At 42.4% G+C, this 27978-nt stretch overlaps 1 protein-coding gene across 1 annotated transcript in view; it reads right to left on the bottom strand.

The window, feature by feature from the left end:
- egfl6 (EGF-like-domain, multiple 6) overlaps positions 1 to 27978 on the bottom strand; it is an 84300-nt gene that overhangs the window by 7282 nt on the left and 49040 nt on the right. Inside the window, exons 8-10 of the mRNA XM_043700595.2 lie at positions 27008 to 27073; positions 17903 to 18202; positions 5034 to 5114 (exon numbers count right to left, since the gene is read on the bottom strand). Of these exons, the coding sequence (XP_043556530.1) occupies positions 5034 to 5114; positions 17903 to 18202; positions 27008 to 27073 (447 nt within the window). The remainder of the gene's footprint in view (positions 1 to 5033; positions 5115 to 17902; positions 18203 to 27007; positions 27074 to 27978) is intronic.

Genomic DNA, 27978 nt, shown 5'->3' with positions numbered 1-27978 from the left:
TTTGATAAAGATTAGTGAAGAGACTTAAAAATTCTCCCACCATTGCAGACAGCCCGTGCCATCCTTTTTCACCCCTGAAGTTGTGCTCTGTTTACTTTCAGAAAGGTTCCTCCTATTATTGCTGCCAGGCAATGCTCATGGTGAGTACACCACCAGATAACACTTATGATCCTTTTCTATTTTGTCAAATTTTCATGGCAGCCTTTTCCACCATCTGAACTTTCCTGATTGCATTTCCTCTGAATTCCAGGTACCTCAGCCTGTTGGCTCCTCCTATTCTCTCCTCCACTGCGTGGAAGTGAAAGCTTATCATTGGAATCTCCTTCTCTAATTTAGATCTTCTCCAAGACCATCCTTCATTTCTTTCTTCCAACGATCTTCCAGACTTTAAGAATTAAGGGGCCATAATTAAGTTCGGAATAAAAAAGGAAAAGTGCGCAGGATACATAACGGGAAGCGAATTTGTCAGCCATTTTGGGTAGCCAGCCTTGCACCATGAAATTGCTAATTCTTAATTTAACCCGCCTTCTTTGTTAAATCTTGGTGGGGCCTTGCATTATAAACCTTCACCTTTGTTGGACAAAACCAATACCACTTCTTCCAGATATCTTAGCATGTACAGTACTAGATTTCATTGGCATAGGCACACTTCCTGCTAGTCTTGAGTCATTTGTTCATAACCCAATGAGTCAGATTAATAGGCTACCATGTTATACTTACTTTCTCTCCTTTTTAGGGCCCACACAGAAGAAGTTGATTTACGGAAAACATGCAGATGTGCATTTAAAAGAAGTTACGGAAGGATGTTTGAGCAATAGGGAGAGGTTTGAGTTATAGGGAGATGCTGAATAGGCTGGGCTGTTTTCACTGAAGCATCGGAGGCTGAAGGGTGACCTTTGTAGTGGTTTATAAAATCATGAGGGGCATGGATAGGGTAAATAGACAAGGTCATTTCCCTGGGGGTGAGAGAGTCCAAAACTAGAGGGAATCGGTTTAAGGTGAGAGGGGAAAGATTTAAAGGGGACCTAAGTGGCAACTGTTTCACACAATGTGTGGTGCGTGTATGGAATGAGCTGCCAGAGGAAGTGGTGGAGGCTGGTACAATTGCAACATTTAAAAGGTATCTGGATGGGTTTATAAATAGGAAGGGTTTAGAGGGATATGGGTCAAATGTTGACAAATGGGAATAGATTAATTTAGGATATCTGGTCAGCATGGACGAGTTTGAGTTTCCCTGCTGTACATCTGCATGACTCTATCACTCTAAATGTCCGATAAATGGAGGGGAAATTGAGCCAGAGGAGCCATGCCTGGTTTTCCAATGCATTATTTTCTTTTATGGGATGTGGGCATGCTGACTACAGCATTTGCTGCCTGTCCTTCATTGCCTCTCAAACTGAGTGGAAAGGGTATTGCTTTGGATCTGGATTCATGTGTCCAAGATCAGTTAAGTTTTTTTTTATTATGTGATGTGATACCAGACTGTAAGGTTGGATTCAAGTCAGACTGGTCAAGGAGTAGGCATCAAAGTAAGTAACAATATTTATTATACATTAATACTGTGTATGATAATCACAGATATACTAGGTTCTGACTTGTTGCTACGTTAGGCAAAGATTAATCTATATTCTTTGTCTGTTCACATGCGTCTTCCAGAGTCTTAAGTGTTCGAACTCCACCCATACTATGCTATTTACACTCAGTGATGCACGGCTCCATAACACCACCGTAAAGTTGCACCAGGTTCTTGAGACTCTTACACAGCAGAAAGGATGGCAGATTTTCTTCCCTCAAGAACATGAGTGAACCAAATGGCATATTGTAACAATCAATGATAGATTAATATGGTTTTTTATTTGGTGATTGAAAATCCCTAGGGTCAAGCAGTAATGCCTTATTTACTGGATTTAAGTTGATTAGTGCTCTAGTTATTGTCCAATGAGGACCATTCGTGGTAAATATAGAGTCATAGGGATGTACAGCATGGAAACAGACCCTTCGGTCCAACTTGTCCATGCCGACCAGATATCCCAACTCAATCTAGTCCCACCTGCCAGCACCCGGCCCATATCCCTCCAAACCCTTCCTATTCATATACCCCATCCAAATGCCTCTTAAATATTGCAATTGTACCAGCACTTCCTCTGGCAGCTCATTCTATACACATACCACCCTCTGTGTGAAAAAGTTGCCCCATTGGTCTCTTTTATATCTTTCCCCTCTCACCCTAAACCTATGCCCTCTAGTTCTGGACTCCCCAACCCCAGGGAAAAGACTTTGCCTATTTACCCTATCCATACCCCTCATAATTTTGTAAACTTCTATAAGGTCACCCCTTAGCCTTTGATGTTCCAGGGAAAACAGCCCCAGCCTGTTCAGCCTCTCCATATAGCTCAGATTGTCCAACCCTGGCAACATCCTTGTAAATCTTTTCTGAACCCTTTCAAGTTTCACAACATCTTTCCGATAGGAAGGAGACCAGAATTGCAAGCAATATTCCAACAGTGGCCTAACCAATGTCCTGTACAGCTGCAACATGACCTTCCAATTCCTGTACTCAATACCCTGATCAATAAAGGAAAGCATGCCAAACGCCTTCTTCACTATCCTATCTACCTGCGACTCCACTTTCAAGGAGCAATGAATCTGCATTCCAAGGTCTTTTTGTTCAGCAACACTCCCTAAGACCCTACCATTAAGTGTATAAGTCCTGCTAAGATTTGCTTTCCCAAAATGCAGCACCTCGCATTTATCTGCCACTTCTCAGCCCATTGGCCCATCTGGTCAAGATCCTGTTGTAATCTGAGGTAACCCTCTTCGCTGTCCACTACACCTCCAATTTTGGTGTCATCTGCAAACTTACTAACTGTACCTCTTATGCTCACATCCAAATCATTTATGTAAATGACAAAAAGTAGAGGACCCAGCACCAATCCTTGTGGCACTCCACTGGTCACAGGCCCCCAGTCTGAAAAACAACCCTCCACACCACCCTCTGTCTTCTACCTTTGAGCCAGTTCTGTATCCAAATGGTCATTGTTTGTGTCTCTGCATAAATGCAACACAGGCTTATATTTAGTGGTGGGATAGCTGCATAGGATCCCTAGCTTGTCTTGAACCTACTTGGCAAGTACAAAGGTAGTTTAAAGACTGCATTCTACAAATCTGATTTGTCACAAGGAATTTGTTTGTGATTTTGTGTTTCCCACTCCCTTAGTAATGTTGTCATTACTGAGACTTGCTTTCAATTTCCTGATTTAAAAAAAAAATAATTTAAATTCCACATTTGCCATGGTGGTGATATTTGATCCCATGTCACCAGAGCATGACATTGCCCTCTGGATTATTTGCCCAGTAGAAATACCATCATGGCACCACCTCTCACTCTACAGCACTGATGTGTTTCAAGGAAACACACTGAACTGAATAAATTACTTGGCAAACCTCTTTTGTGCGATTTTCTTTTTAACTGTGAGATTTTTTTTTAAACTTGGTGAATTTGTGTTATTTGGCTGTAAAATGGGGCTAGCAGACTTTCCTCACAATACCCTCGCAGGTTCACCTGGCATTTTTCAAGGGATAGTTGAAGTGTCTGCCTGTTTGATCCACCTTCCAGTATATAATTCAGAGATGTGTGGTGGAGACAGGACCCTGAATACCATTTTAGGACCGAAGTATTTGGAGCACTTTCTGGTGTTTCATTGTTATAAAAAGAGATCCTGAAACTTAACATTTTAGTTAGTCTTCTCAAGCGTCGATGGACAACCTTTCCACTCAGCACCCCACAAAATAATCTGGGCTGTGTTGCCAACCTGGGCTTGGCCACTTGGCCATCCTCCTGCTCCATGCCTTTAATATGCTCTGGTCAGAGCACATTGGGAGTATTGTGCGCAGTATTGGGCGCCATATCCCAGGAATGTTGTACTCACCCTGGAGTGTGTTCAGAGGAGGTTCATGAGAATGGTCTCAGGAAGGAAATGCTGAACCGATGAGGAATATTTGAGGACTCTGGGTTCATACTCGAAGTTTAGAAGGATGAAGGGGGATCTGGTTGAAACTTACAGAATACAGATTAGCCTGGGCAGAGTGGATGTTGGGAAGATGTTTCCATTGTTAGGAAAGACTCTGACCTAAGGGCACAGCCTTAGAGTAAAGGGAAGACCTTTTAGAACGGAGATAAGGAGAAACCTCTTTAGCCAGAGAGTGATGAATCTATGGAATTCACTGCCACAGAAGGCTTTGGAGACCAGGGTATTGAGTATATGTAAGACTGAGGTAGATAGGTTCTTCATTGTCAAGGGAATCAAGGGTTATGGAGAGAAGGCAAGAGAATAGGGTTGAGGAACTTACCAGCCATGACTAAATGGTGGAACAGACTTGATGGGCTGAATGGCCTAACTTTTCTTCCTCTGTCAGATGGTCTTGTGCTCTAACTTCGCTGCCAACTCAGGTGGCACTTGCCTGAGTTCAATGAAGTCTACTGGAAGCCCAGGTCTTTTGCCGACAAACTAAAATTACTTCCACTTTCAATTGGGAGGCTAGTGCTGTATATTGAGCAAGTGGATGGCTCACCTCAGCTTTTTTTCCTTTATTCATTCACGGGATGAGGGCATCACTGGCTAGGCAGCATTTATTGTCCATCCCTAATTGCCCAGAGGGCAGTTAAGAGTCAACCACTTTGATTTGGGTCTGGGGTCACATGTGGGCCAGACCAGGTAACGATGGCAGTTTATTCCCTAAAGGGCAATCCACAATGGATTCATGGTCATCATTGGATTCTTACTTTCAGATATTTATTGAATTCCATTCCACCACCTGCTATGGCAGAATTCAGTTCCCAGAACGTTACCTGTGACTCTGGATTAACAATCCAGTGATATTACCACTCGGCCATCACCTTCCCTATTATCTCTATCTATTGCAGTTGAGATGTTCAGGCAAGGACCCCCTCCAAACCTGTGGTGACAGTACACTGACTGCAAGTTGTAGCACTGGAATTGTCCACTTTTAGAGATGCAACGTCACAAACTTACCGTCAATTTGTGGTTCTTGTACAGTGATTTCTTTCTTGCTCAGAACAGGTCTAAACACTGCAGCTTCATTCCGCCTGGGAACTGAAATAATTAGAAAACAGAAGAAAATACCCCATGAAGCCTTGTGACATATTCTAAATCTAGTGAGCATAACTTAAACTGAATTCCCACTAAATTAATGGCAGATATTATACAGAGCTATGTGATGGGGTTTAGCTGACGCTGACAAACGCTCACATGTTCAGCTCAACCATAGAGCAACCCTGAATCAATGACAGGTCCTTTCTCCAGGGGAATACAGTCAAAGAAAAACATTGATGCTGCTGAGTCATGAACTCAACTGGATTAAACAAATGGTGTTGTAAGGCACGTAACTGATGGACATGCAACTCAAATGTTTACAGTAATAATTCAGAAAGCAAAAATTGAAGCGATGGTTTTAAACTTTTGAATTTAATTGTTAAAAATCTGGAAATAATATGCTGGAATCAGTAAACGGTGACTGTGGCGCTGTTGTTTAAAGTTCCTAACTGATACACTTAGGTCTTTCAGGAAATAGAGGCTTGCCTTCTTTATCCTGTGCAAGGAGTTTTATTTGAATTGAGTGCAAGAAACACCATCCACTGTGATGTTATCATGAGGATCTAGTGGCAGAGAGAAGTAGAATCTCCCAGGAGACAGATCTAAGGTAGGTCCTTCCAACATTCTCTGTTGTAATGTAGAGCCTATTTGTAAAACCAGTAAAGCGTTTTAGGGAAGCATTTAACCATATTTTATTTATGCTGCAAGACTCTTCTCACTAGACAGCAAGGTGACTATTCTTGCACACAGTAGACCACATTAAGATATGGATAGCATTGTGCACAACATGGTGATTAGCGTGGGATCTGAAAATTTAATTTAGCAATAAAGTCCGAATGACGCAAACATGATGCAACCCGGACGACTTCAAACAAAACGGATATTGTTCACTTCTGAGGACAAGGAACACTCAACCCTCAAGAATACTCCAAAGGATGACGTGTAAAGCATTTTCGGGCTTGTTATGTGATATACCTTTGCAGCTCCAAAGGCAGAGGTGCAGGTTGGTTTATGGGAGCAGCCTTGAGTCTGAGTTCAGTGAGTGAACTTAGATTACATGACTCGAAACGAAAAATCACTGAAGCAATGCCTTGCTGGACCACTTCAGAGGTAAAAATGAGGTAAAAACAATGACTGCAGATGCTGGAAACCAGATTCTGGATCAGTGATGCTGGAAGAGCACAGCAATTCAGGCAGCATCCGACGAGCAGCAAAATCGATGTTTCGGGCAAAAGCCCTTCATCAGGAATAAAGGCAGAGAGCCTGAAGCGTGGAGAGATAAGCTAGAGGAGGGTGGGGGTGGGGAGAAAGTAGCATAGAGTACAATAGGTGAGTGGGGGAGGAGATGGAGGTGTTAGGTCAGGGAGGAGAGGGTGGAGTGGATAGGTGGAAAATGAGCTAGGCAGGTTGGACAAGTCCGGACAAGTCAAGGGGACAGTGCGGAGCTGGAAGTTTGAAACTAGGATGAGGTGGTGGAAGGGGAAATGAGGAAGCTGTTGAAGTCCACATTGATGCCTTGGGGTTGAAGTGTTCCGAGGCGGAAGATGAGGCATTCTTCCTCCAGGCGTCTGGTGGTGAGGGAGCGGCGGTGAAGGAGGCCCAGGACCTCCATGTCCTCGGCAGAGTGGGAGGGGGAGTTGAAATGTTGGGCCCCTGGGCGGTTTGTTTGATTGGTGCGGGTGTCCCGGAGATGTTCCCTAAAGCGTTCTACTAGGAGGCGCCCAGTCTCCCCAATGTAGAGGAGACCGCATCTGGAGCAATGGATACAATAAATGATATTAGTGGATGTGCAGGTAAAACTTTGATGGATGTGGAAGGCTCGTTAAGCATCAGTGAACTTGATATGAAATTGGAGTTGCATATGGACGAGATTACAAGTAAGACCATCAGATTTCCTTCCCAAAAAGAAAATGATTTGTGGTTTTGTCACCTTCTAACATATTCATGATAATTTTTTTTAGGCTACATTTGTATTCTTGAATCTAAAAAGAACTGAACTTAAATCCCAGACTGGGCTAAATTTAAAGGAGGATTGGATTCTCTACAGTGTGGAAATATGCCCTTCTACCCAACACGTCCACACCAACCATCCGAAGAGTAACCCACCCAGACCCATTCCCCTCTGACTAACACACCTAACACTGTGGGCAATTTACCATGGCCAATTTACCTGACCTGCACATCTTTGGACTGTGGGAGGAAACTGGAGCACTCAGAGGAAACCCATGCAGACACAAGGAGAATGTGCAAACTCCACACAGACAGTTGCCTGAGGCTGGAATTGAACCTCTTGCTGTGAGGCAGCAGTGCTAACCACTGAGCCACCATGCCACCCTTAAACCCTGGCAGAAAGTGAGGACTGCAGTTGCTGGTGATGAGGGTCGAGAAAATGGTGCTGGAAAACACAGCAAGTCAGGCAACATCTGAGGAGCAGGAAAATCAACATTTTGGGCATGAGCTCTTCAATTCCTGATGAAGGGCTTATGCCCAAAACATCTATTCTCCTCCCCCGCCCCCCCCCCCACCCCAAGATTAAAAAGGAATCATTATTGTCAGGGCTTGATTGCTATGGTAAGTAGTGGCCTGAAAAAGGAAGGCAAGATGGCTTCCTCACTGTTGAAAACAGCAGAGAGAGGCCCAATCAGAACCATTTCTTTTATGGGGGGCTCAGATGAGAGACCACATTGGCCAGACCAGCTAAAAACCAGGCTGTTTGGTATAGGACTGGACAAGTGGGTACCCAATTGAAGATACATGAAACTGTATCAAAATCCTTCAGGCTAAATTCCTGGCGTTTACTTTGGCTATTTGTTTCTCTGCCTACTCATTTGGCCTCCTGTAGTTGCAGGACAATTCTTCCCTCCATTCTTCTTTCTCCACCCAAAGCTCCAGTGCAATAGTGAAGAAAAGACTTCAGGGATGCCCGTTTTCTTTTCTATGTCAGCTACTGGTAGGGCACAACAGAACTCCCCATGTTCGCTGCACTTGAGCAAGCATAAGAGACTTCCTATTGATCCGCCACAGCACTAACATAGGGTAGTGCAGGCTAAAGTTCAAGTGCCCTGCTGAGGCAGGCAGCCATTAACATCACACAGCAATCATTGTAATGATCAGCTAACAGGAGGTTTATATCTGCATGCAATATCCTGAATGGGTACAGGTTCATCGGACATAATTCCTGTGCCCGAGTTCAGGGCTCTGCGATATCATCATCCACAACTTCACAAGATTTATTTTTACTGGGTGAAAAGAAGCCCTTTCCAAATTATTACTTGTCCACGTCTACCAGTTGTGCCTCGATGTTGCCTTGTAAACATAGGGCAAAAGTGTACCAACTTGTGTATGCTTGATCCCCATTCAGAAGAAATGTGGGAAACAAATGGTTTCTGCATAGGTTCATCATGTTCCTGCTTTTGTTTGAAATGAGGAACTGGCCGTATGCGTGGGTTTATGTGCCAACTGTTCTCGGAGGTTATTAGAATGTATGGCTAAGGTCTCCTGGGAGGATGATCACTTCCTGGGTAATCCCTTTCAGAGTATTTGCCTGCTTCACTAGAAATGCACATAACCAGTTATGGAATTCCCAGGCCTGTAGCCTCTTGTTTTGGAAGAATCTAGAGTTTAGCCTATTGTTGAAAATAACTATGATAAAGATCATACCCCAGGGCAATCTTTTGAGTTACTGCTTCTTTACTTCAAACACGCCAGTAATGATCTTGCGAAACATGTTCTCTGTCATGAAATCCTGTGTTTAATTCTTAGTCTGAATATCTCCTCTAGCTACAAAACAGCTGCCAGCAAGGACTGTTTCTCTTATGTGAAAGGGAAATTCCAGGCTCCAAAATAATTTCATTTAATAAAGATAACATTTCCAATGTTTAATTGGTGACATAATTCATTTTCACAAGTTTCTTGGTGACTTAAGTTTCAAACTGGACATTTTTCAACAAGCGATATCCAATGAAGTCTTTTGAAAAGAGTTTATTTTCACCAGATGGTGCTTTCAAGGTGATCTCTAGTTGAAATGGAAACCTGTCAAGCCTTGATGTCATAAATTAGTCCACTTTACAGTCTGGCAATTAATAGAGTCAGAACCACAATTTAGGAAGAAAAGGCTTGAATTTGTACAGTATTTTTCAGGACATCCCAGTCTAGAATGGCAAAGTCACCAGAGGACCATAGGGCTGCTCTCTCATTAGAGACAGAGATGACTGATATGGAGTTTAACTTGAGGATCACTGTGCCTCAGGCAAGAGGAGAGGTTGAGAAAGAGAATCCACCATGGTAATCCTCACTTTGGTGCAGGAATTGAATCCAAGCTGTTCGCATCAATCACCATTGCAAAACAGCCATCTAGCCAACTGAGCTGACCCCCTGTATTTGACTACTTTACTTAAGGATTGCTTTATTGGTTATAATGTTGCTTTTCTACTTGAACGAAACATGACAGGCAACTTGTGCGTAGCAAGGCCACATTAACAGCAACAAGATACTGACAAGGTAATCTCGTTTAAAGATTTTGGTTAAGGGATAAATATTTAATGATTATGGTTAAGGAATAAAATATTGGCCAGGAAACAGATGAAAACTAAGAGACTTGTGATGCAGCGGTAGTGTCTCTACCTCTGTGCTAGCAGATTTAGGTCCTACCTGTGCCAAATGTGCATCATAGCATTTCTGCACCGGTTAATTATAAAAACAATCTTCCTTCTGCAGTAATTGTGTTACCTAATGGTAAGACGTCTGACTTCATTGTAGATTGTGCTGTATTAATGCCTCCTGTGGTGTTGTGGTACTCTCCCCACTGCTGGACCAGAAGGATTAGGTTCAAATCCCACTTTCCCCCAAACTTGCATCATAATATGTTGAACAGTTTGATTAAAAATATCTGAGTAACAATTCCCCTGTTGTTCTTCAAAAAAAACTTTATCGTATGCAACCTGATTATAATTTCTGGCTAACACTTTGTTAAGAGGATATAGTAAAGGAGGGGTCCTTTGCAATTCTGAGAGAGTGTGGCCTTCAGCTGAGGAAGGGCTGACTGTAGAGAGGTTAGGTGCCGGCGCATGGCTGCAACCGTGGAGCGGAGGATCTTGATGGAGAACCGTTGCTGGTTAGCTTAGATTATTTTACAGATTAGATTACTTTAGATTAGATTACTTTACAGTGTGGAAACAGGCCCTTCGGCCCAACAAGTCCACACTGACCCGCCGAAGCGCAACCCACCCATACCCCTACATTTACCCCTTACCTAACACTACGGACAATTTAGCATGGCCAATTCACCTAACCTGCACATCTTTGGACTGTGGGAGGAAACCGGAGCACCCGGAGGAAACCCACGCAGACACGGGGAGAATGTGCAAACTCCACACAGTCAGTCGCCTGAGGCGGGAATTGAACCCGGGTCTCTGGCGCTGTGAGGCAGCAGTGCTAACCACTGTGCCACCGTGCCGCCCACTGGTGTTTTTGAATCTGTAGTCTGTACTGTTTGTCCTGTTCGGATCCGAACTCTGCTGGTTTAAAGGTGGTCTGAAGTCCGTGTGGAATGAGTTGGTTACGGAGGCAGGCACTGAGGAAGCAAATGTGGCTGTGGTAGCGAGTTTGTGTCACGACATGGTTGAAGAGCTTCAGGGCAAAGGAAATGACCTGGGAGTTGCAGTGGGAGAGGGATTCCCTGAGATTCTTGGAGAGAGAGGAGGAAAACTTCTTCAAGGCAGGCATCCTTGCAAGAGGATTTGCAATAGGGTTAAAATCAACTAGGTAAAAACAATGACTGCCGATGCTGGAAACCAGATTCTGGATTAGAGTGGTGCTGGAAAAGCACAGCAGTTCAGGCAGCATCCTGGTGAAGGGCTTTTGCCTGAAACGTCGATTTTCCTGCTCCTCGGATGCTGCCTGAACTGCAGTGCTTTTCCAGCACCACTCTAATCCAGAATCTGGTTTCCAGCATCTGCAGTCATTGTTTTTACCTAACACGTTATTAATTTTATCCTAAAGTATAACTGTAGTGGTCCTGCAACTGGTTCACCTCAGGTAGAGAGAAACGCATTGCAGTGATGTTACCACACACGCTGCTTGATTGATAGTCCTTGCATCTCTGAAAGGTTGTGCTTTCAGCCCCACAGTCAGATTTGAGGGCAGAATCCAGTTGAAGCAGGAATTTAACTGGAGTGTTGCATTCTTGTCGTTCAAGTAAGTAAACCAGAGCTCTGTCTACCTCTTTACGTGCAGGATTCCTTGGCACCTTTTAAAGAAGAATCACCTAAAACAATTTAACTAATCTAATTGGTACTTGTAAGATGCAGCAGCACTTGTCTACACAACAACAGTGATGGCACCTCACAGTAATTTATTTTATGGAAAGTGTTGAGAGACTAGTCAAGGTAAAAACAGGCTATTAGCTGCAGGCCTAATGATGGTAATGGGAATGTGAAGCTAAAGTGTGGAATGCTCACTCACATTTTAAATGGAGAACCTGTGATACATTCAAAGCAGTACTTTAGATCTGTTTATTTAAAAGTATTGAGAAATGGAGTTTATTTTCTTTTGGTGGAATCACAACATAAATAATTTGGTTCCAACAATGAGAAACACAGCTATTTTCACAAGATGCACATTAGATATTTTGATGCCATTTTTTTCTGAGGGAGCATTCAACCCATCTCCCTGAAATGGTGTCTCAGAATATTTTTGAAAGGATGGAAAACCTTATGAAGCCCATTGACTACAACATTTGGATATTCTAAAATACATATTTGCTACTCAAGACACTGAGACTGTATGAATTATATTTTCCATATAAGCACACCATGACTGGAAAATATAACAGTTGACATCCATTTGATGGTATTAAGAACTGCTAGGAGAGGGAATGTAGTAGCAGATCCAAATGAAAGTTGTCTCTAGTTTATCCAAGCAAGCTGTCTTCACTGGCATTACTTCTCATCTTCTTTCCTGTGGCACAAGTCTCTGAAATCCATGCACAGCAGCAACATCCAGAACTGGAAGTCAACACTGCAATTGGTGTACCAAAGCTAATTGCCTTGCAGCCTTAACAGAATTGTGGGCTTGCTCCCATCTTTCCATTTACCTGTTCCTCTCACTTTATTGACAGTTTTTCAAAGTTCCGCACAAGTCATATTTCAAACTTCTAGGGTATAGTTTATCAACTAAAACTAATAAAGAAATCCATGAGTTGGTGCTTGTTTTTCCTCAATTTTTGTAAGACCCTGTTTTGATGGGTGCCTATTTCTGCAGCATTGTCAGCTTGAAACCTTTCCATTTTAACTCCATGAGCTGCTTACGCATCCAGTCCATTTTCTCTACCTTTTCCCAACTCCACTAAATGTGATGACATTGTTCTGTAAGTAAGGTTGAATTGCATACTTTCATTGTACGCTAATCTATTATGGAAAATTTGCTTGTTGCAAACACTTTTCTGTTGCATCGCTCAAAGACCTAGTGATATCAGAAAATATGTACTTTTCTTCTGTTCTTAGAAACATCCCCAGGCTGGACTGGACAGAAAATACTAACAGGAACAGGATGTGGGTTCAGCTGAACCTTCACAGGATCAAGCTCCAGATAGGTATTCTTTTCACTGGAGCATAGGAGGTCGAGAGGTGACCTGATAGAAGTTTATAAAATAATGAGAGATATAGATAGAGTTAATGGTAGTTGTCTTTTCAGTAGGATGGGGAATTTCAAGGCTAGGGAGCACTTTTTTGAGGTGAGAGGAGAGAGATTTAAAAAGACATGAGTCAATTTTTTTATACAGAGGGTGGTCCACATGTGGAATGAACTTCCTGAGGAAGTGGTGGATGTGGGTACAATTACAACACTTAAAACAACATTTGGATAGGTACATGAGTAGGAAAGATTTGGAGGGATATGGGCCAGGGGCAGGCAGGTGGGATTGGTTTAGTTTGTGATTATGTTCAGTATGGACTGGTTGGACCAAAGGATCTATTTCCATGCTGTATTACTCTATGATACCACCAGCCATGAATATTCTTCCAGTGACCCATAAGGAACAGTGAGGTAAAAACGAGGTAAAAACAATGACTGCAGATGCTGGAAACCAGATTCTGGATCAGTGGTGCTGGAAGAGCACAGCAATTCAGGCAGCATCCGAAAAGCTTCTGATGCTGCCTGAATTGCTGTCCTCTTCCAGCACCACTGATCCATAAGGAACAGTGGTCTTCTGCAGACTGTGTTGAGGACCCTTAAGGATCAGCAGAAATATCTTTAAGGTAAAGTATAAGGGGTTGATTGCCTGGATAACGAATGAAAGGAGGCCATTTATGATAGTTAACATTAAATTACAGTAATTGCCTGTAAGGGCTTTGGGATATTGGTTGGTGGAAATGGTTTACTTGTAGCTTTCGAGTCTACATGGTCAGAAGGAACTCGAAATGGAAATTTGGTGAGGCCTCTTCTGGAGTACTGTATCCAGTTCTGGTCATCCTATTAGGGATATTATTAAGCTGGAGAATAGATTTACTAGGTTGTTGCTGGGAATGGAGGGTTTGAGTTATAAGGACAGGCTGGATAGGCTGGGACTTTTTTCATTGGAATGTCAGAGGTTGATGGGTGACCTTTATTGGAGGTTTATAAAATTCTGAGGAGTACAGATAAGGTCAATGGCAGGTGTCTGTTCCCTAGAGTTGGTGATTTTAGGACTGGGGACATATTTTTAAGGTGAGAGGAGAAAGATGCAAAAACAAAAAGACATAAGGGGAAGCCTTTTTACACAGAGGTTGGTTCATGTGTGGAATGAACTTACAGAGGGGGTGGTGAATGCAGGTAGAGTTATAACTCATTCAAAGTCATTTGAATATATACATGAATACGGAATGTTTGGAGGGATATGGGCCAGCACAGACAGGTGGGACTGGTTTAGTTTGGGATTATAGTCACCATGGACTGGTTTCTGTGCTACATGACTCTATGACTTTATGACTCCAGGGCTGAATGAAGAGCTGGCAAATCATCCAGACAACTTAGTCATAAAGTCATAGAGTCATGCAGCACAGAAACCAGTCCATGCTGACCATAATCTGGGACCATAACCAGGGTTGGATGAAGTAAATGGGAGGATGAAATTTGTTTTTGAATTTCCTAGCTTCATAATATAAGAAAATCAGGAGCAGATCCCTGAACTTTGTTTATTGCATGGTTTTAATGTGCACCACCCCATCACACCTTTGAACTGTAAATAACTTCAGCTTCTCTCCGAGTTGTTGGATAGTGTAACTGTAACAGGGCCTTATTTAAAAATAACATAAGTCATTGTAACACTCACTACAATCTGTAATATACTTGTCTTTTGACCTGTCTGTTTTTACATTGTTGTTTCTGGGATCTGTGTCGATGGTACTCATTGTCAATCTCTACTAATAACCTGTTGAGAAAGTGGTGGCTGGTCACTTGATTTAGTTACTTAAGCTCTCATTTTATCTGTTATGTGCATTAATTGATCAGTTTGGTCCTGAACATATTGTTGTTTCCAAGACACGAAAAGACTCTCATTAGACGGTTCTCATTAGAAACTAATCAGATTTTTATTTGGCTTAGAGCAAAGAATCTGAACCAGCCTGGCTGAAAAATCTCAAGAAATCTAATGTCCAGTACCCCAAGTGGATGACAATTATGACCCCTGTGCAGTCAGATGCACAGTCAGTCAATGATTCAGGTCACTGACATTGCTCTGAACTCTAATGTTGGGCCAATAGGGAGGGAGAATTTGGAAGTGGTTAAAATGACCAAAGAACCCAGCAAGGCTAGAGGTGTGGAGGTCCAGATAAACTTGATTGTAGGAACAGCATCATCATCTTTTGGATCAATTTCCTGGTGGTCAATTGAATGGATAGCCATGCCAATGAACAGGAGGGAAGACGACAGCTACTGGAAGTTCTAGACAATTGAGAGGTGAAAGAAAGGACACCAATATAAAGGTAGAGTAGGAGTTTGGTGTTTGGAGTGGTTAAGAGAAGCAATTTTTGTAATTGGCAGGTACATCTGGCAAAAATGAATGTAAACAAAACAAAACTCTTCCACTCGAGACAGCTGCCTCACATCATCATGAAGCAGCTACAGGACTGGAAAGGAGTTGCTTCGACATCCTTGTTAGACATCATCCTTCGAGCCTCTTGATTTACTGAATCACATCAGGACAAAATATGTAATAAAGAATTCCTCGCGTTGTTCTCAACATATTTCTTGGACTTGTCTGGCAGCAAATGTTAGATGTTCCTCTGGGAGACCTGAGGCCACACGATGTCTGACTGGATTTTGCAGTACCAGGAAGTAGATTATTCAGTGAATTTGTATTAGGATTTCCCCTGCTATGGTCAAGAAGGAAATAGCTGGAAATGTGTTGCTGGAAAAGCGCAGCAGGTCAGGCAGCATCCAGGGAACAAGAGAATCTACATTTCGGGCATAAGCCCTTCTTCAGGAAACCTTCTTCAAGAAGGAAATACCTATATAGTTTTGACTGCATTTATCCTTCTGGAAGATAGTTGCAATTGTCTCATTCCTGAAGCTGGGGGCGGGGGGAGGGAGGAGGAGGGGGTGAGTAATTCCTTTGCATTTATTCTGTACATTTAAAAGGTTAAGAGTCTTGATGTGAGCCAAAGTCCACCAACTTTCATGGCATTATCTGGAATACTATGAGGGATGTTTGTTGCTGCTATATCATCTGTAGTGCATCAGTCATGGATTCTATTTAGGGTTCGGGATCGGGGAGAGGAGTTGTTTGGGGGCAAGGGAGTAACCTGGTAACCTGGAGAATATCAGTTGTCACAGTGGATTCACAGCTGAGAATTTGTTGGAAATGTTCTTTCCAGCGTTATAGATGGCAATGTCATTCTTAAGAAAAGTAAAGTCAGCTTTCATCATTCTGAGAACAAAGGAGATTTTGACTGTTTGACTTGGTGCGTAGATTGTTCCAGTGGCGTCAAAAGCAACTTCACCTGACAGTCATCATACTGTTGGGTTTGCTTGGACTTTCTCTTCCCAGAACCTGACTTTTACATTCCAGATTTGTCTTTGGGTGTCAGTCTTGAGCTGTTGGAGTGCTGCATTTTGTTTTGAGACCTTGGTTTGTTCTGCCAGGCAATGGGGGCTGCCGGTGTATGTTCCAGGAGTTTGCATATTTCTGCATTGTTTTGGTTGAGCCAATTCTGATGATGATGATATTCAAACCCAATGGTCTGGAGAAAGTTGGCCAGTACAGCTGACTTTACTTGGGCCCACAGTTCCGAAATGGAGTTGGGTGTGTGATTGTTTGCAAAGGTGGTTATGAGCTGCTTTTGGAATTTCTCTGTTTGACCGATGTGCTTTAGGGCTGAGACATTGACCTCCTTCCTCTTGGACATTTGGATCTTGCAATGTCTTGGTGTTAGGTGGATGTTCATCACTGACTGAACAAGTCAATGTTCTGCCAAGCAGATGCCAGTCCCTTGCATGGATTGACTGAAACAGCCATCACTTAGAGCCTTGACTTGAACAATGATATAATCCAGGAGGTACCAGTGCTTTGATCGAGAGTGCTTCCATGTGGTTTTCTATTTATGTTTTTGATGAAAGATTGTGTTTGTAATATTGAGGCCACACTGAGCACATTTTGTCAGCACACCAGGGTTTTCCGCAAGTATTGTTCCCCCAGTGGTTCCACTCCAAACATCAGAGTCTCCACCAACCCTGGCATTAATGACCCCCAAAAAGCATGATCTATTCTTTATTTGGGATCATGAGGTGAATGGACACTTAGCAGGTCATTTTGAGTTAATGGACTGTTTGCAATGTTCTCATCCAAGCAAGAGTAAATAAAAATAAATGTTACCAGAAGGAAGGAGACTGTATTGGTTGAGAATAGAGGCCATATGCTTCATACACCCTCTTGCTGAAGAAGGGGCTACCTCTAATCAGACTCATTGTACGAAAACAAAGTTACATTGTGTGGGTTGAAAAACACCATATGTTATTGATAATGAATATCTTTAACGTGTTCATGAAAAACCCTTTGCTCCATTATGGAATAATTAAATACATTATTATATTAAATATTCTGTGATACTAATTTGAACAATATTTTTTGTTATATTTACTTCCTTGTTTCACATATTAATTCATACATTGTTTGTCTTTTTCATTAAAAACAGAAAGATATTCACCAGTATGTTGTAGCTGTCATCAGCATAATGATAATTCCTGAAATTTCATAACAACACATTACCTGTGTGGATATGAGCTGTTTTGCAGAATGAATGAAAAGAATCTATAATTCTCCAGTTATCAGGAATTTGAACAAATATTCTGATAATTTATATCTTGCATTAATCCACTTATTACACTGTATTCTGTTCAGTTTAACAAGCATAGTCTCAAGTTTATGATTGGAGAAGTGACTTAAATTTTACCAAATAACATCATCCAGAAGCTACTATTTCACATTAGGATCGCACAAGTGCATTATTATTTGTTATTGTCTTGATTAACGGTTGCAATTTTCCCAAATTTAAACTTTTACTTTTAAATCTGTAATGTGTGAAAGAATGAGCATTTGTATAATCTTGCTTAATTAACACTGAGTGGAATATGTTAAGTAAAAATGAAAATCTCTTTTCAAATGCTATCTCTGCAGAGCTATAATCTGCGATCTTTCATGGTAATAAATACTCCCAAAGTTCATGAGCAATACTACAACAGATGTTTCATATTTATCTTTATGCTGTTAAGCTGAAACATCATCTTGATTGCTATGTTGAAGAAGTTTGACTTACCAAATACATCTCCCCTGGGATTCAGCTCCTCTGAGTCAATGTAGTTCTCAATCTCCTCTGCTGTGCTCTCGTAACCCAGATCAGGTTCATTCTCATCATGGTTCCCAATATAAATACCATCCTCATAGTCGAATGGCTGGAGTCGCTCCTGGGGATGGGGCGTGGCTACAGGTTGAGGAATGGTGTTCTTTATCACTTCACTCTTTCTCCCATTATTTCTATTTGCTAGGATTTTCTCAATCTCTTTTCTGCCTCCACCCAAAATCACAGGCCCTTTTTCATATGGGATTTCAGGGACAACTGAGGGAGAAATATTTTAAAATATAATTTAATATTTATGTACAGTATCTTCACATCTGTAATCTTCTGTACAAATCAAAATATATATCAAGTTCTTTTTTACTGACATGATCAATGAGGATCAAATTTTCTTTCCATGAATTCTTTCTACATCTTGTCTTGCTTCTGAAAAATAATCCCTATTGTCTCTCTCTGTTAATCCTCCATATCATTTTATCCGCAAAGAGACTGAGTAGACAAGTGTTGTCAACACTCCAGGAATTGAACATTAATCTTCAGGACACTGCTGTGAGCAACTCAGGAAAATAATCACAAGCTTATTTTTAAAAATGTGATTTCAGCTCCTTTTCTTTGAACACATTCATTTGTTAGTTATAAAAAAAAGGTACAGGAAAGAAATCTAATTCATGAGTTATCAAGACAAGTTTCTGGTATTGAGACTGGCTCTAATGCAACGAGGGGTATGACGGCTTCCAAGAGATCAATTGTGTCAGGGGATTCTGTAGTCCGAGGTACAGACGGACGTTTCTGTGGCCAGCAGAGAAAAAGCAGAATGGTGTGTTGTTTCCCTGGTGCCAGGATCTCAGAGAGGGTGCAGAATATTCTCACGGAGGAGAGGGGTCAGCAGGAGGTTATTGTCCACATTGGAACCAACGACATAGGAAGGGAAAAGATTGAGATTCTGAAGGGAGATTACAGAGAGTTAGGCAAAAATTTAAAAAGGAGGTCCTCAAGGGTAGTAATATCTGGATTACTCCCAGTGCTACAAGCTAGTGAGGGCAGGAATAGGAGGATAGAGCAGATGAATGCATGGCTGAGGAGCTGGTGTATGGGAGAAGGATTCACATTTTTGGATCATTGGAATCTCTTTTGGGGTAGAAGTGACCTGTACAAGAAGGACGGATTGCACCTAAATTGGAAGGGGACTAATATACTGGCAGGGAAATTTGCTAGAACTGCTTGGGAGGCTTTAAACTAGTAAGGTGGGGGGAGGGGGGGGACACCCAGGAAGATAGTGAGGAAAGAGATCGATCTGAGACGGGTACAGCTGGAAACAGAAGTGAGTCAAACAGTCAGGGTAGGCAGGGACAAGGTAGCACTAGTAAATTAAACTGCATTTATTTCAATGCAAGGGGCCTAACAGGGAAGGCAGATGAACTCAGGGCATGGTTAGGAACATGGGACTGGGATATCATAGCAATTACAGAAACATGGCTCAGGGATGGGCAGGACTGGCAGCTTAATGTTCCAGGATACAAATGCTACAGGAAGGATAGAAAGGGAGGCAAGAGAGGAGGAGGAGTGGCATTTTTGATAAGGGATAGCATTACAGCTGTGCTGAGGGAGGATATTCCTGGAAATACATCCAGGGAAGTTATTTGGGTGGAACTGAGAAATAAGAAAGGGATGATCACCTTATTGGGATTGTATTATAGACCCCCCCAATAGTCAGAGGGAAATTGTAAGGAGATCTCAGCTATCTGTAAAAATAATAGGGTAGTTATGGTAGGGGTTTTAACTTTCCAAACATTGACTGGGACTGCCATAGAGTTAAAGTTTAGATGGAGAGGAATTTATTACATGCGTACAAGACAATTTTCTGATTCAGTATGTGGATGTACTTACTAGAGAAGGTGCAAAACTTGACCTACTATTGGGAAATAAGGCAGGGCAGGTGACTGAGGAGTCAGTGGGGGAGCACTTTGGGGCCAGTGATCATAATTCTATTCGTTTTAAAATAGTGATGGAAAAAGATAGACCAGATCTAAAAGTTGAAGTTTTAAATTGGAGAAAGGCCAGTTTTGACGGTATTAGGCAAGAACTTTCGAAAGCTGATTGGAGGCAATGTTCGCAGGTAAAGGGACGGCTGGAAAATGGGAAGCCTTCAGAAATGAGATAACAACAATCCAGAGAAAGTATATTTCTGTCAGGGAGAAAGGGAAGACTGGTAGGTATAGGGAATGCTGGATGACTAAAGGAATTGAGGGTTTGGTTAAGAAAAAGAAGGAAGCTTATGTCAGGTATAGACAGGATAGATAGAGTGAATCCTTAGAAAAGTATAAATGAAGTAGGAGTATACTTAAGAGGGAAATCAGGAGGGCAAAACGGGGACATGAGATAGCTTTGGCAAATAGAATTAAGGAGAATCCCAAGGGTTTTTACAAATGTATTAAGGACAAAAGGGTAACTAGGGAGAGAATAGGGCCCCTCAAAGATCAGCAAGGCGGCCTTTGTGTGGAGCCACAAAAAATGGGGGAGATACTAAATGAGTATTTTGCATCAGTATTTACTGTGGAAAAGGATATGCAAGGTATAGACTGTCGGGAAATAGATGGTGACATCTTGCAAAATGTCCAGATTACAGAGGAGGAAGTCCTGGATGTCTTGCAATGGATAAAGGTGGATAAATCCCCAAGACCTGATCAGGTGTGCCCGAGAACTCTGTGGGAAGCTAGAGAAGTGATTGCTGGGCCTCTTGCTGAGATATTTGTATCATCGATAGTCACAGGTGAGGTGCCAGAAGACTGGAGGTTGGCAAACGTGGTGCCACTGTTTAAGAAGGGCAGTAAAGACAAGCCAGGGAACTATAGACCGGTGAGCCTGACCACAGTGGTAGGCAAGTTGTTGGAGGGAATCCTGAGGGACAGGATGTACATGTATAAGGACTGATTAGGGATAGTCAACATGGCTTTGTGCGTGGGAAATCATGCCTCACGAACATGATTGAGATTTTTGAAGAAGCAACAAAGAAGATTGATGGGGGCAGAGCAGTAGATGTGATCTATATGGACTTCAGTAAGGCGTTCGACAAGGTTCCCCATAGGAGACTAATTAGCAAGGTTAGATCTCATGGAAAACAGGGAGAACTAGCCATTTCGATACAGCACTGGCTCAAAGGTAGAAGACAGAGGGTGGTGGTGGAGGGTTGTTTTTCAGACTGGGGGCCTGTGACCAGTGGAGTGCCACAAGGATTGGTGCTGGGTCCTCTACTTTTTGTCATTTACATAAATGATTTGGATGTGAGCATAAGAGGTACAGTTAGTAAGTTTGCAGATGACACCAAAATTGGAGGTATAGTGGACAGCGAAGAGGGTTACCTCAGATTACAACAGGATCTTGACCAGATGGGCCAATGGGCAGAGAAGTGGCAGATAAATGCGAGGTGCTGCATTTTGGGAAAGCAAATCTTAGCAGGACTTCTACACTTAATGGTAGGGTCTTAGGGAGTGTTGCTGAACAAAGAGACCTTGGAATGCAGATTCATTGCTCCTTGAAAGTGGAGTCGCAGGTAGATAGGATAGTGAAGAAGGCATTTGGCATGCTTTCCTTTATTGGTCAGAGTATTGAGTACAGGAGTTGGAAGGTCATATTGCAGCTGTACAGGACATTGGTTCAGCCACTGTTGGAATATTGTATGCAATTCTGGTCTCCTTCCTATCAGAAAGATGTTGTAAAACTTGAAAGGGTTCAGAAAAGATTTACAAGGATGTTGCTAGGGTTGGAGGATTTGAGCTATAGGGAGAGGCTGAACAGGCTGGAGCTGTTTTCCCTGGAGTGTTGGAGGCTGAGGGGTGACCTTATAGAGGTTTACAAAATTATGAGGGGCCTGGATAGAATAAATAGACAAAGTCTTTTCCCTGGGGTTGGGGAGTCCAGAACTAGAGGGCATAGATTTAGGGTGAGATGGGAAAGATATAAAAGAGACCTAAGGGACAACATTTTCACACAGAGAGTGGTACGGATATGGAATGAGTTGCTAGAGGATGTGGTGGAGGCTGGTACAATTGCAATATTTAAGAGGCATTTGGATGGGTATATGAATAGGAAGGGTTTGGAGGGATATGGGCCGGGTGCTGGCAGGTGGGACTAGATTAGGTTGGGATATCTGGTCGGCATGGACATGTTGGACCGAAGGGTCTGTTTCCATGCTGTACATCTCTATGAATCCGATCGGCAAATGAGGACTCCTTTCTCTTTGCCAATTTGCTTGGCATGCTTGGAGAATGGTCCAGTGTGGGAACTTTTGTAAGTTCATTTGTGGGATGTGGGCATCACTGGCTGGGTCAATATTTATTCACTGTCTTTAGTTGCCCTTTAAAAGCTGATGGTGAGTTGCCTTCTTGAATCGCTCCAGTCCATTAGGTTTAGGTAGACTCACAAGGCCCTGAAGGAGGGAGATCCAGAATTTTGACTGAGTACCACTGAAGGAGCAGCAATATATTTCCAAGTCAGGACAGTGAGTGACTTTGTGGGGAACTTGCAGAGGGGTGGTGTTCCCATGCATCTGCTGCCCTTGTCTTTCTAGATGGAAGTAACTGTGGTTTTGGAAGAATATTGAATATCTGCAATGCACCTTGTAGATGATACACACTGCTGCTACTGAGTACCGGTAGTGGACAGACTGTATGGCACAACATCCATAAACAATCAAGCTTTGATTTGTTCTGGATAGTGTCAAGCTTCTTGAGTGTGTTTGGAGCTGCACTCACCCGGCAAGTGGAGAACATTCTATAACACTCCTGACTTGCACATTGTTAATGGTGGAGAGACTTTGGGAAGTCAGGAGGTGGCTTAATCACCAGAGTATTCCTCGCCTCTGACCTGCCCTTGTAGCCATACTATTTATGTGGCACATCCAGTTCATTATCTGGCCAAATGTAACCTCCAGCATGTTGCTTGTAGGAGATTTAGTAATGGTAACTGAAGTACCTCACAGAGGCCAGTATCCCATCAGCCAGTCAACCTTTATTTGCATGTGGTGTCCCTAATACCGATCCAGCTCCCTCTGAGCCAGCTCTCAGAGTGAACAGGATGTCTGACACTACTGTTTTTATCTGTCAGCTCCAGATAAACAAGATTTAACAGTCCCAGTCAGAGCAGCCATATTTTTTAGCTGACTTCATTACAATCACTTTATATGTCACTGGAACTGACGTTCCGTCAATCAAGCCTCTTACCTATGCAGGGCCATTTCTGTGGTTCCTACGCAAAACTTCAGCCTCTAAAGTAAACTGTATCTTTTGCTTAGTGGATCAGATTTAACCTGGACAGTTTCTTATCTCCATTAGCAACTCTGGTGGAACTGTCCCTGTAGTTGCATGAGGGGTGATCCTACAATCAAAAATGAATTGGGGCAGTTTGCTATCTAGTGAAGCTGTAGGTTGTTTCTTTAAACCTCCCTCCAAAGTTTGGACTGCTCTTTCTTTCAGGCCATTGATATGGAGCTGTTCTTAGATGTCAGATGCCATCTAATTTTAGGAAATGCTCAAATTCCCTGTTGGTGAATGATGACCTATTATCTGTGACCAACATTTATGAGATCCGTGTATTGCAAAAGATGTGTGCTCTTCTTCTATAATTGTCTCCGTGTTTGATGAATGAACTCTTGGCACATTCAGCCATGTTGAGTGGGCATCGACAATGTCTAAGAACATTGAGCCCATGAAAGGACCTGCATAGATGATGTGTAACTGAATCCAGGGTTTACCTGGCCATTCCCACGAATAGGGAAGTTGTTGGCAGTCATTTCTGTCCTTGTTAGCACCCTGCCCCACTAGTGCGGCTATGCCTGCATCCAAACTTGGCCACAACATAACCTCTCGCCAACATTTTAATTTTGGAGTTCAGCCAATATCCAGTAGCGATCTTTGCTCGGGACAATCACTCTTGCTCCCCATAATACTATGCCATGCTTGGAACTCCCTTGTCCTCTTTAAACATTCCAAGCAGGAGTTGTGATCTGTTATTATTACAAATTTATGTCAGTAAAGGTATTGGTGGAATTTTCTGACTCCAAATATGACCGGCAAACCTTCCTTCTGTATCTGGGCATAATTAAGCTCTGCTTGAGCCAAGATCCTGGATGCATGCACTATTGGGCATTCCTCTCCACTGGGCTACCTATGAGCTAATACTACCCCAATGCCACATATCAATACCAGATCTCACTGGGTTCACAATGTGTCCAACACCTCAGAGGATGATAGCTGCTTTTTCACTTCACTGAAAGCTATGGCTTGGCTACACAGCCTTTTCCAAGGCTGACCCTTTTTTAAGAGTTGATACAAAGTTGCCAGGATTGAGGCCAGGTTATGTCTGAACTTCCCATAATAATCCACCAGCCCAAAGGAGGGCCTAAGCCCTGGTACAGACGTGGGAGTCAGGCACATTTATTCGCCTTCACTTTATCTTCCAATGGGTGTAACCCTGTTTTGTCCACTCTGTAGCCCAAATAGGTCACTTGGGATGCCTAGAACACAAATTGTTCCCTTGTAAGGGGTACATCTGCTCAGGAAACATCTAAGGACTACATCCAAGATCTGTAAGTGTTCCTTATCAGTCTCCCCTGTTGTTAACACGTTATCTGGATAAATGATGACCTGGGGTAGGCTGACGATACCCCAATTAGCAGTCTCATAAATTGGTACAAACTCTTATGGGTATTGTAGCGTACATCTGCAAATCCTCACCTAACCACAATTACAAATACACGTGGCTCATGTCCAGCTTCAAGAAGGTTAGCTCCCCCCCACCCCCACCATCTTTGCATATAAATCTTCAGTGTGGGGGGGTTGGATGTTTATCCAGCTGCAAAAAGTGGTTGACTATTTGGTTGCATCTCCATCAAGACAAACTGACCCAATCAGCTTCACAAGCAAACCTTTCTTCTGAGTTTGCTGATACATCTGTGTTGATGTATGTAAGCTTCCTACGTTTGAACCTATTTGGACATCTTACTTCACCCTCTGTAAATGTCTTCCTGGTGAACTAGTGATTTTCATATCTGTAACTAAGGATTGGTTTTTACTTACTATTATCTGTCACTGACACTGATCTCTCTTTTTTTTGAAAGACAAAGGATTACAACCTTGTGCTTGAACTTGTTGACTTATCGTCCAACAACAAAATAGTACCTGCTCTATCAATTTGTTCAGCGGATTGCTTTGCTGTCTGATCAATTGTTTTTTTATTAATGCATTTCCAGGGCCAGCATTTATTGTTCATCCCTAATTGCCTTTGAGAAAGTAGTGGCAGCAGGCTGGCTTTTTGGACCATTGTAGTCTTTGGGAGTAGATACACCCTAGTGCTTTTAGGATGGATATTCCAGGATTTTTACCTAGTGACAATGATAATTCTATGTCAGGATGGTATATGACCTGGAAGGGAACTTTCTAGTGTTCCCATTCATTTGCTCCCCTTGTCTTTCTAGGTGGTAGAGATTGTAGGTTTGCAATATGTTGCTGCAGAATCTTTGAAATCTTGCAGTGCATATTATAGATGGTATATGCAATTGCACCTGAGGAAAGGAATGACTTTCTAATATGGTGGATGCAGTGTCAATCACATGGGCTGTTTTGTCCTGGAGCATGCTGGGCATCTTGACAGTTGGAAGTGGACCTATCCAGGTAAGGGAAGCATATTCCATTGTACTCCTCACTTGTGCCTTTCAGGCAGGTATAAGTGAGTCAATTTAGATCGGAGTGGTGCTGGAAAAGCACAGCAGGTCAGGCAGTTTCCTGAAGAAGGGCTTATGCCCGAAACGTCGATTCTCCTGTTCCTTGGATGCTGCCTGACCTGCTGCGCTTTTCCAGCAACACATTTTCAGTTTAGCTCATCTTCTACAAGTCACCTTTAGTTTCACAAATGTAGCATACTCTTTTTGTCATCATTGGGCATAGTTTGTGCATGTAAAGCTTCTTTGTTTCACTGACTTCTTAGTAACTTCTGTTTGGTCTACTTTGTATATTGGTTTGTCCCGTGTCTGTGAAGTATTTGTGCATTTTATAAAGTGGATAGAATTTATTGGTCCTCTGTGGTAACACCGTCCTTCTCCTCTCAGGATTTGTCTCTGACTATTCTTGATTGCCAGTTTCAGTTGAAAAGTCTTTCAAAGTCAAATCTTCTTTGGACTGGAATAAATCTGATGAAGACTCACCAATAATTCCAGTAACAATTCTGGCTTTTATGAGTTCTGATTTCAAAATTCAATAATCATAGTTTTTCATTAATCTGCAGAGACCGTTGATTAAATTGACTACAAGTTTCATCTGGATGCTGAACTCTGTTTGAGAATTTTGCTTGTTCGCAGACTATGGTAGTTACCAAAAGCTGTTAGAACAGTTATCCACAACACAGAATTGTATCTTCTTGGAAGGAACTGTATTGTTTTTCAGTTGAAGAGTGATCTTTCCTATAAAATTGCCCACAGTTTTAAATCAACCTCGGTATTTCTGTCACAGGTATGAGAAGGTTGACTATACTGTATATGGCAAAAGTATATGTTATGGGAATGGAAAACTTGAGATATAAAAATAGGCTGGATAAACTGGGATGTTTTCCACTGGAGCATAGAAGGTTGAGGGGTGACCTTTATTGAGGTTTATGAAATCATGAGGGGCATCGATAAGGTGAGTGACAAGGGTCTTTTCCTTAGGATGGGGGATTTCAAAACTAGGGGGCATATTTTTAAGGTGAGAGGAGAAAGATTTAAAAAGGACATGAGGGACAACTTTGTCAAACAGAGTGGTTCATGCGTGGAATGAACTGCCAGAGAAAGTGGTGGTTGCAGGTATAGTTACGACATTAAAGACATTTGGATAAGTTCATTAATAGGAAAGGTTTGGAGGGATATGGGCCAAGACCAGACAAGTGGGCCTAGTTTAGTTTGGGAACTTGGTTGACATGGACTAGTTGGACCGGAGGATCTGTTTTCATGCTGTATTACTCTTTGAGTCTATGACTCTATATGTAGAGGATGTTTGATTGATTGCAAAATAATAGTGGAAAAAATCACTGGGTTCTTACCATTGAGGATTTCATCATCAGCACTGCCTTGTTCTCTCTCAAAGGTTCCTTCGAGGAAAGGTTTAACTAGGAAAGAAAGATTTGTTTAACAGCTTCTTACAGATTGCTGTTCATTGTATCTCAGAAAAAAAACAGTAACTTTTACATGTATTTGTTGTATTTCAGTAAAAACAAATGGGAGAGGACAGGTATAGTAATCAACTGCTAGCATGAGAGCACACTTTGGCCCTTTTTCAGTTGATTGAAGATTATATGGTAAGCCATCCTCAAGCTGACACTTCAGAACCAACCACTGACTATCAGAACATTGAAGCTAATGTCCCTAAAGAACTTATGATTTGGCACTAAAGCTTCCAAAGTGGCTTTGCAAGTGTTCAAAATAGTACGCCCTCTAACTTATCACCAGCTTGACAGCCCATTTCCATTTGTCCGCATCAAGATCCACCACATTAAACTTCATCCCAACTTCCATACCTGCCCCCCGAACCCTGACATTGTAACTTAACAGTGCCCACCCTGCTCCTTCATGCTCCCTTGTGAAAGCCATGGTGCTGGTCACTGCCATTAAACATCCTCTCCTCATCTACCATGCCTTCCAATGCTGTTCTGCATACTCCCTATTCACTTTGGATTTCTCCCTGTCGTCCTCATTGTCCTCACCTCAAAAAATGCCACTGATTCCCTCCAGCCCCATTCTGACCACCCCCTGCCTTTGGTAGTGATTCTTCCACTGCCCTTCCTTGGATCCTCCTGAATGTTTGTCAGACAGACTCTCCACCTGTATTCTCCCAGACTTTGGACTGACTTGAGGAGGACTGATGATGCACAATTCTCCTGACTACTTGTGCTGACCCTGCAGGATTGACTGCTGGACATCTCCAGACTGTACAAGGAGCAGATGCCCTGATGGTGAGCATGCCAATCAGATGACAGACCTTGATGCAGAGACTGTGGTGGACTGTGCCTAGGAC

This window comes from Chiloscyllium plagiosum, unplaced genomic scaffold (assembly GCF_037043375.1).
Source record: "Chiloscyllium plagiosum isolate Xiang-an unplaced genomic scaffold, Cpla_swu_hap1 HiC_scaffold_12, whole genome shotgun sequence".
Lineage (NCBI taxonomy): Eukaryota > Metazoa > Chordata > Chondrichthyes > Orectolobiformes > Hemiscylliidae > Chiloscyllium > Chiloscyllium plagiosum.
This window is presented reverse-complemented; position numbering and strand designations above follow the sequence as displayed.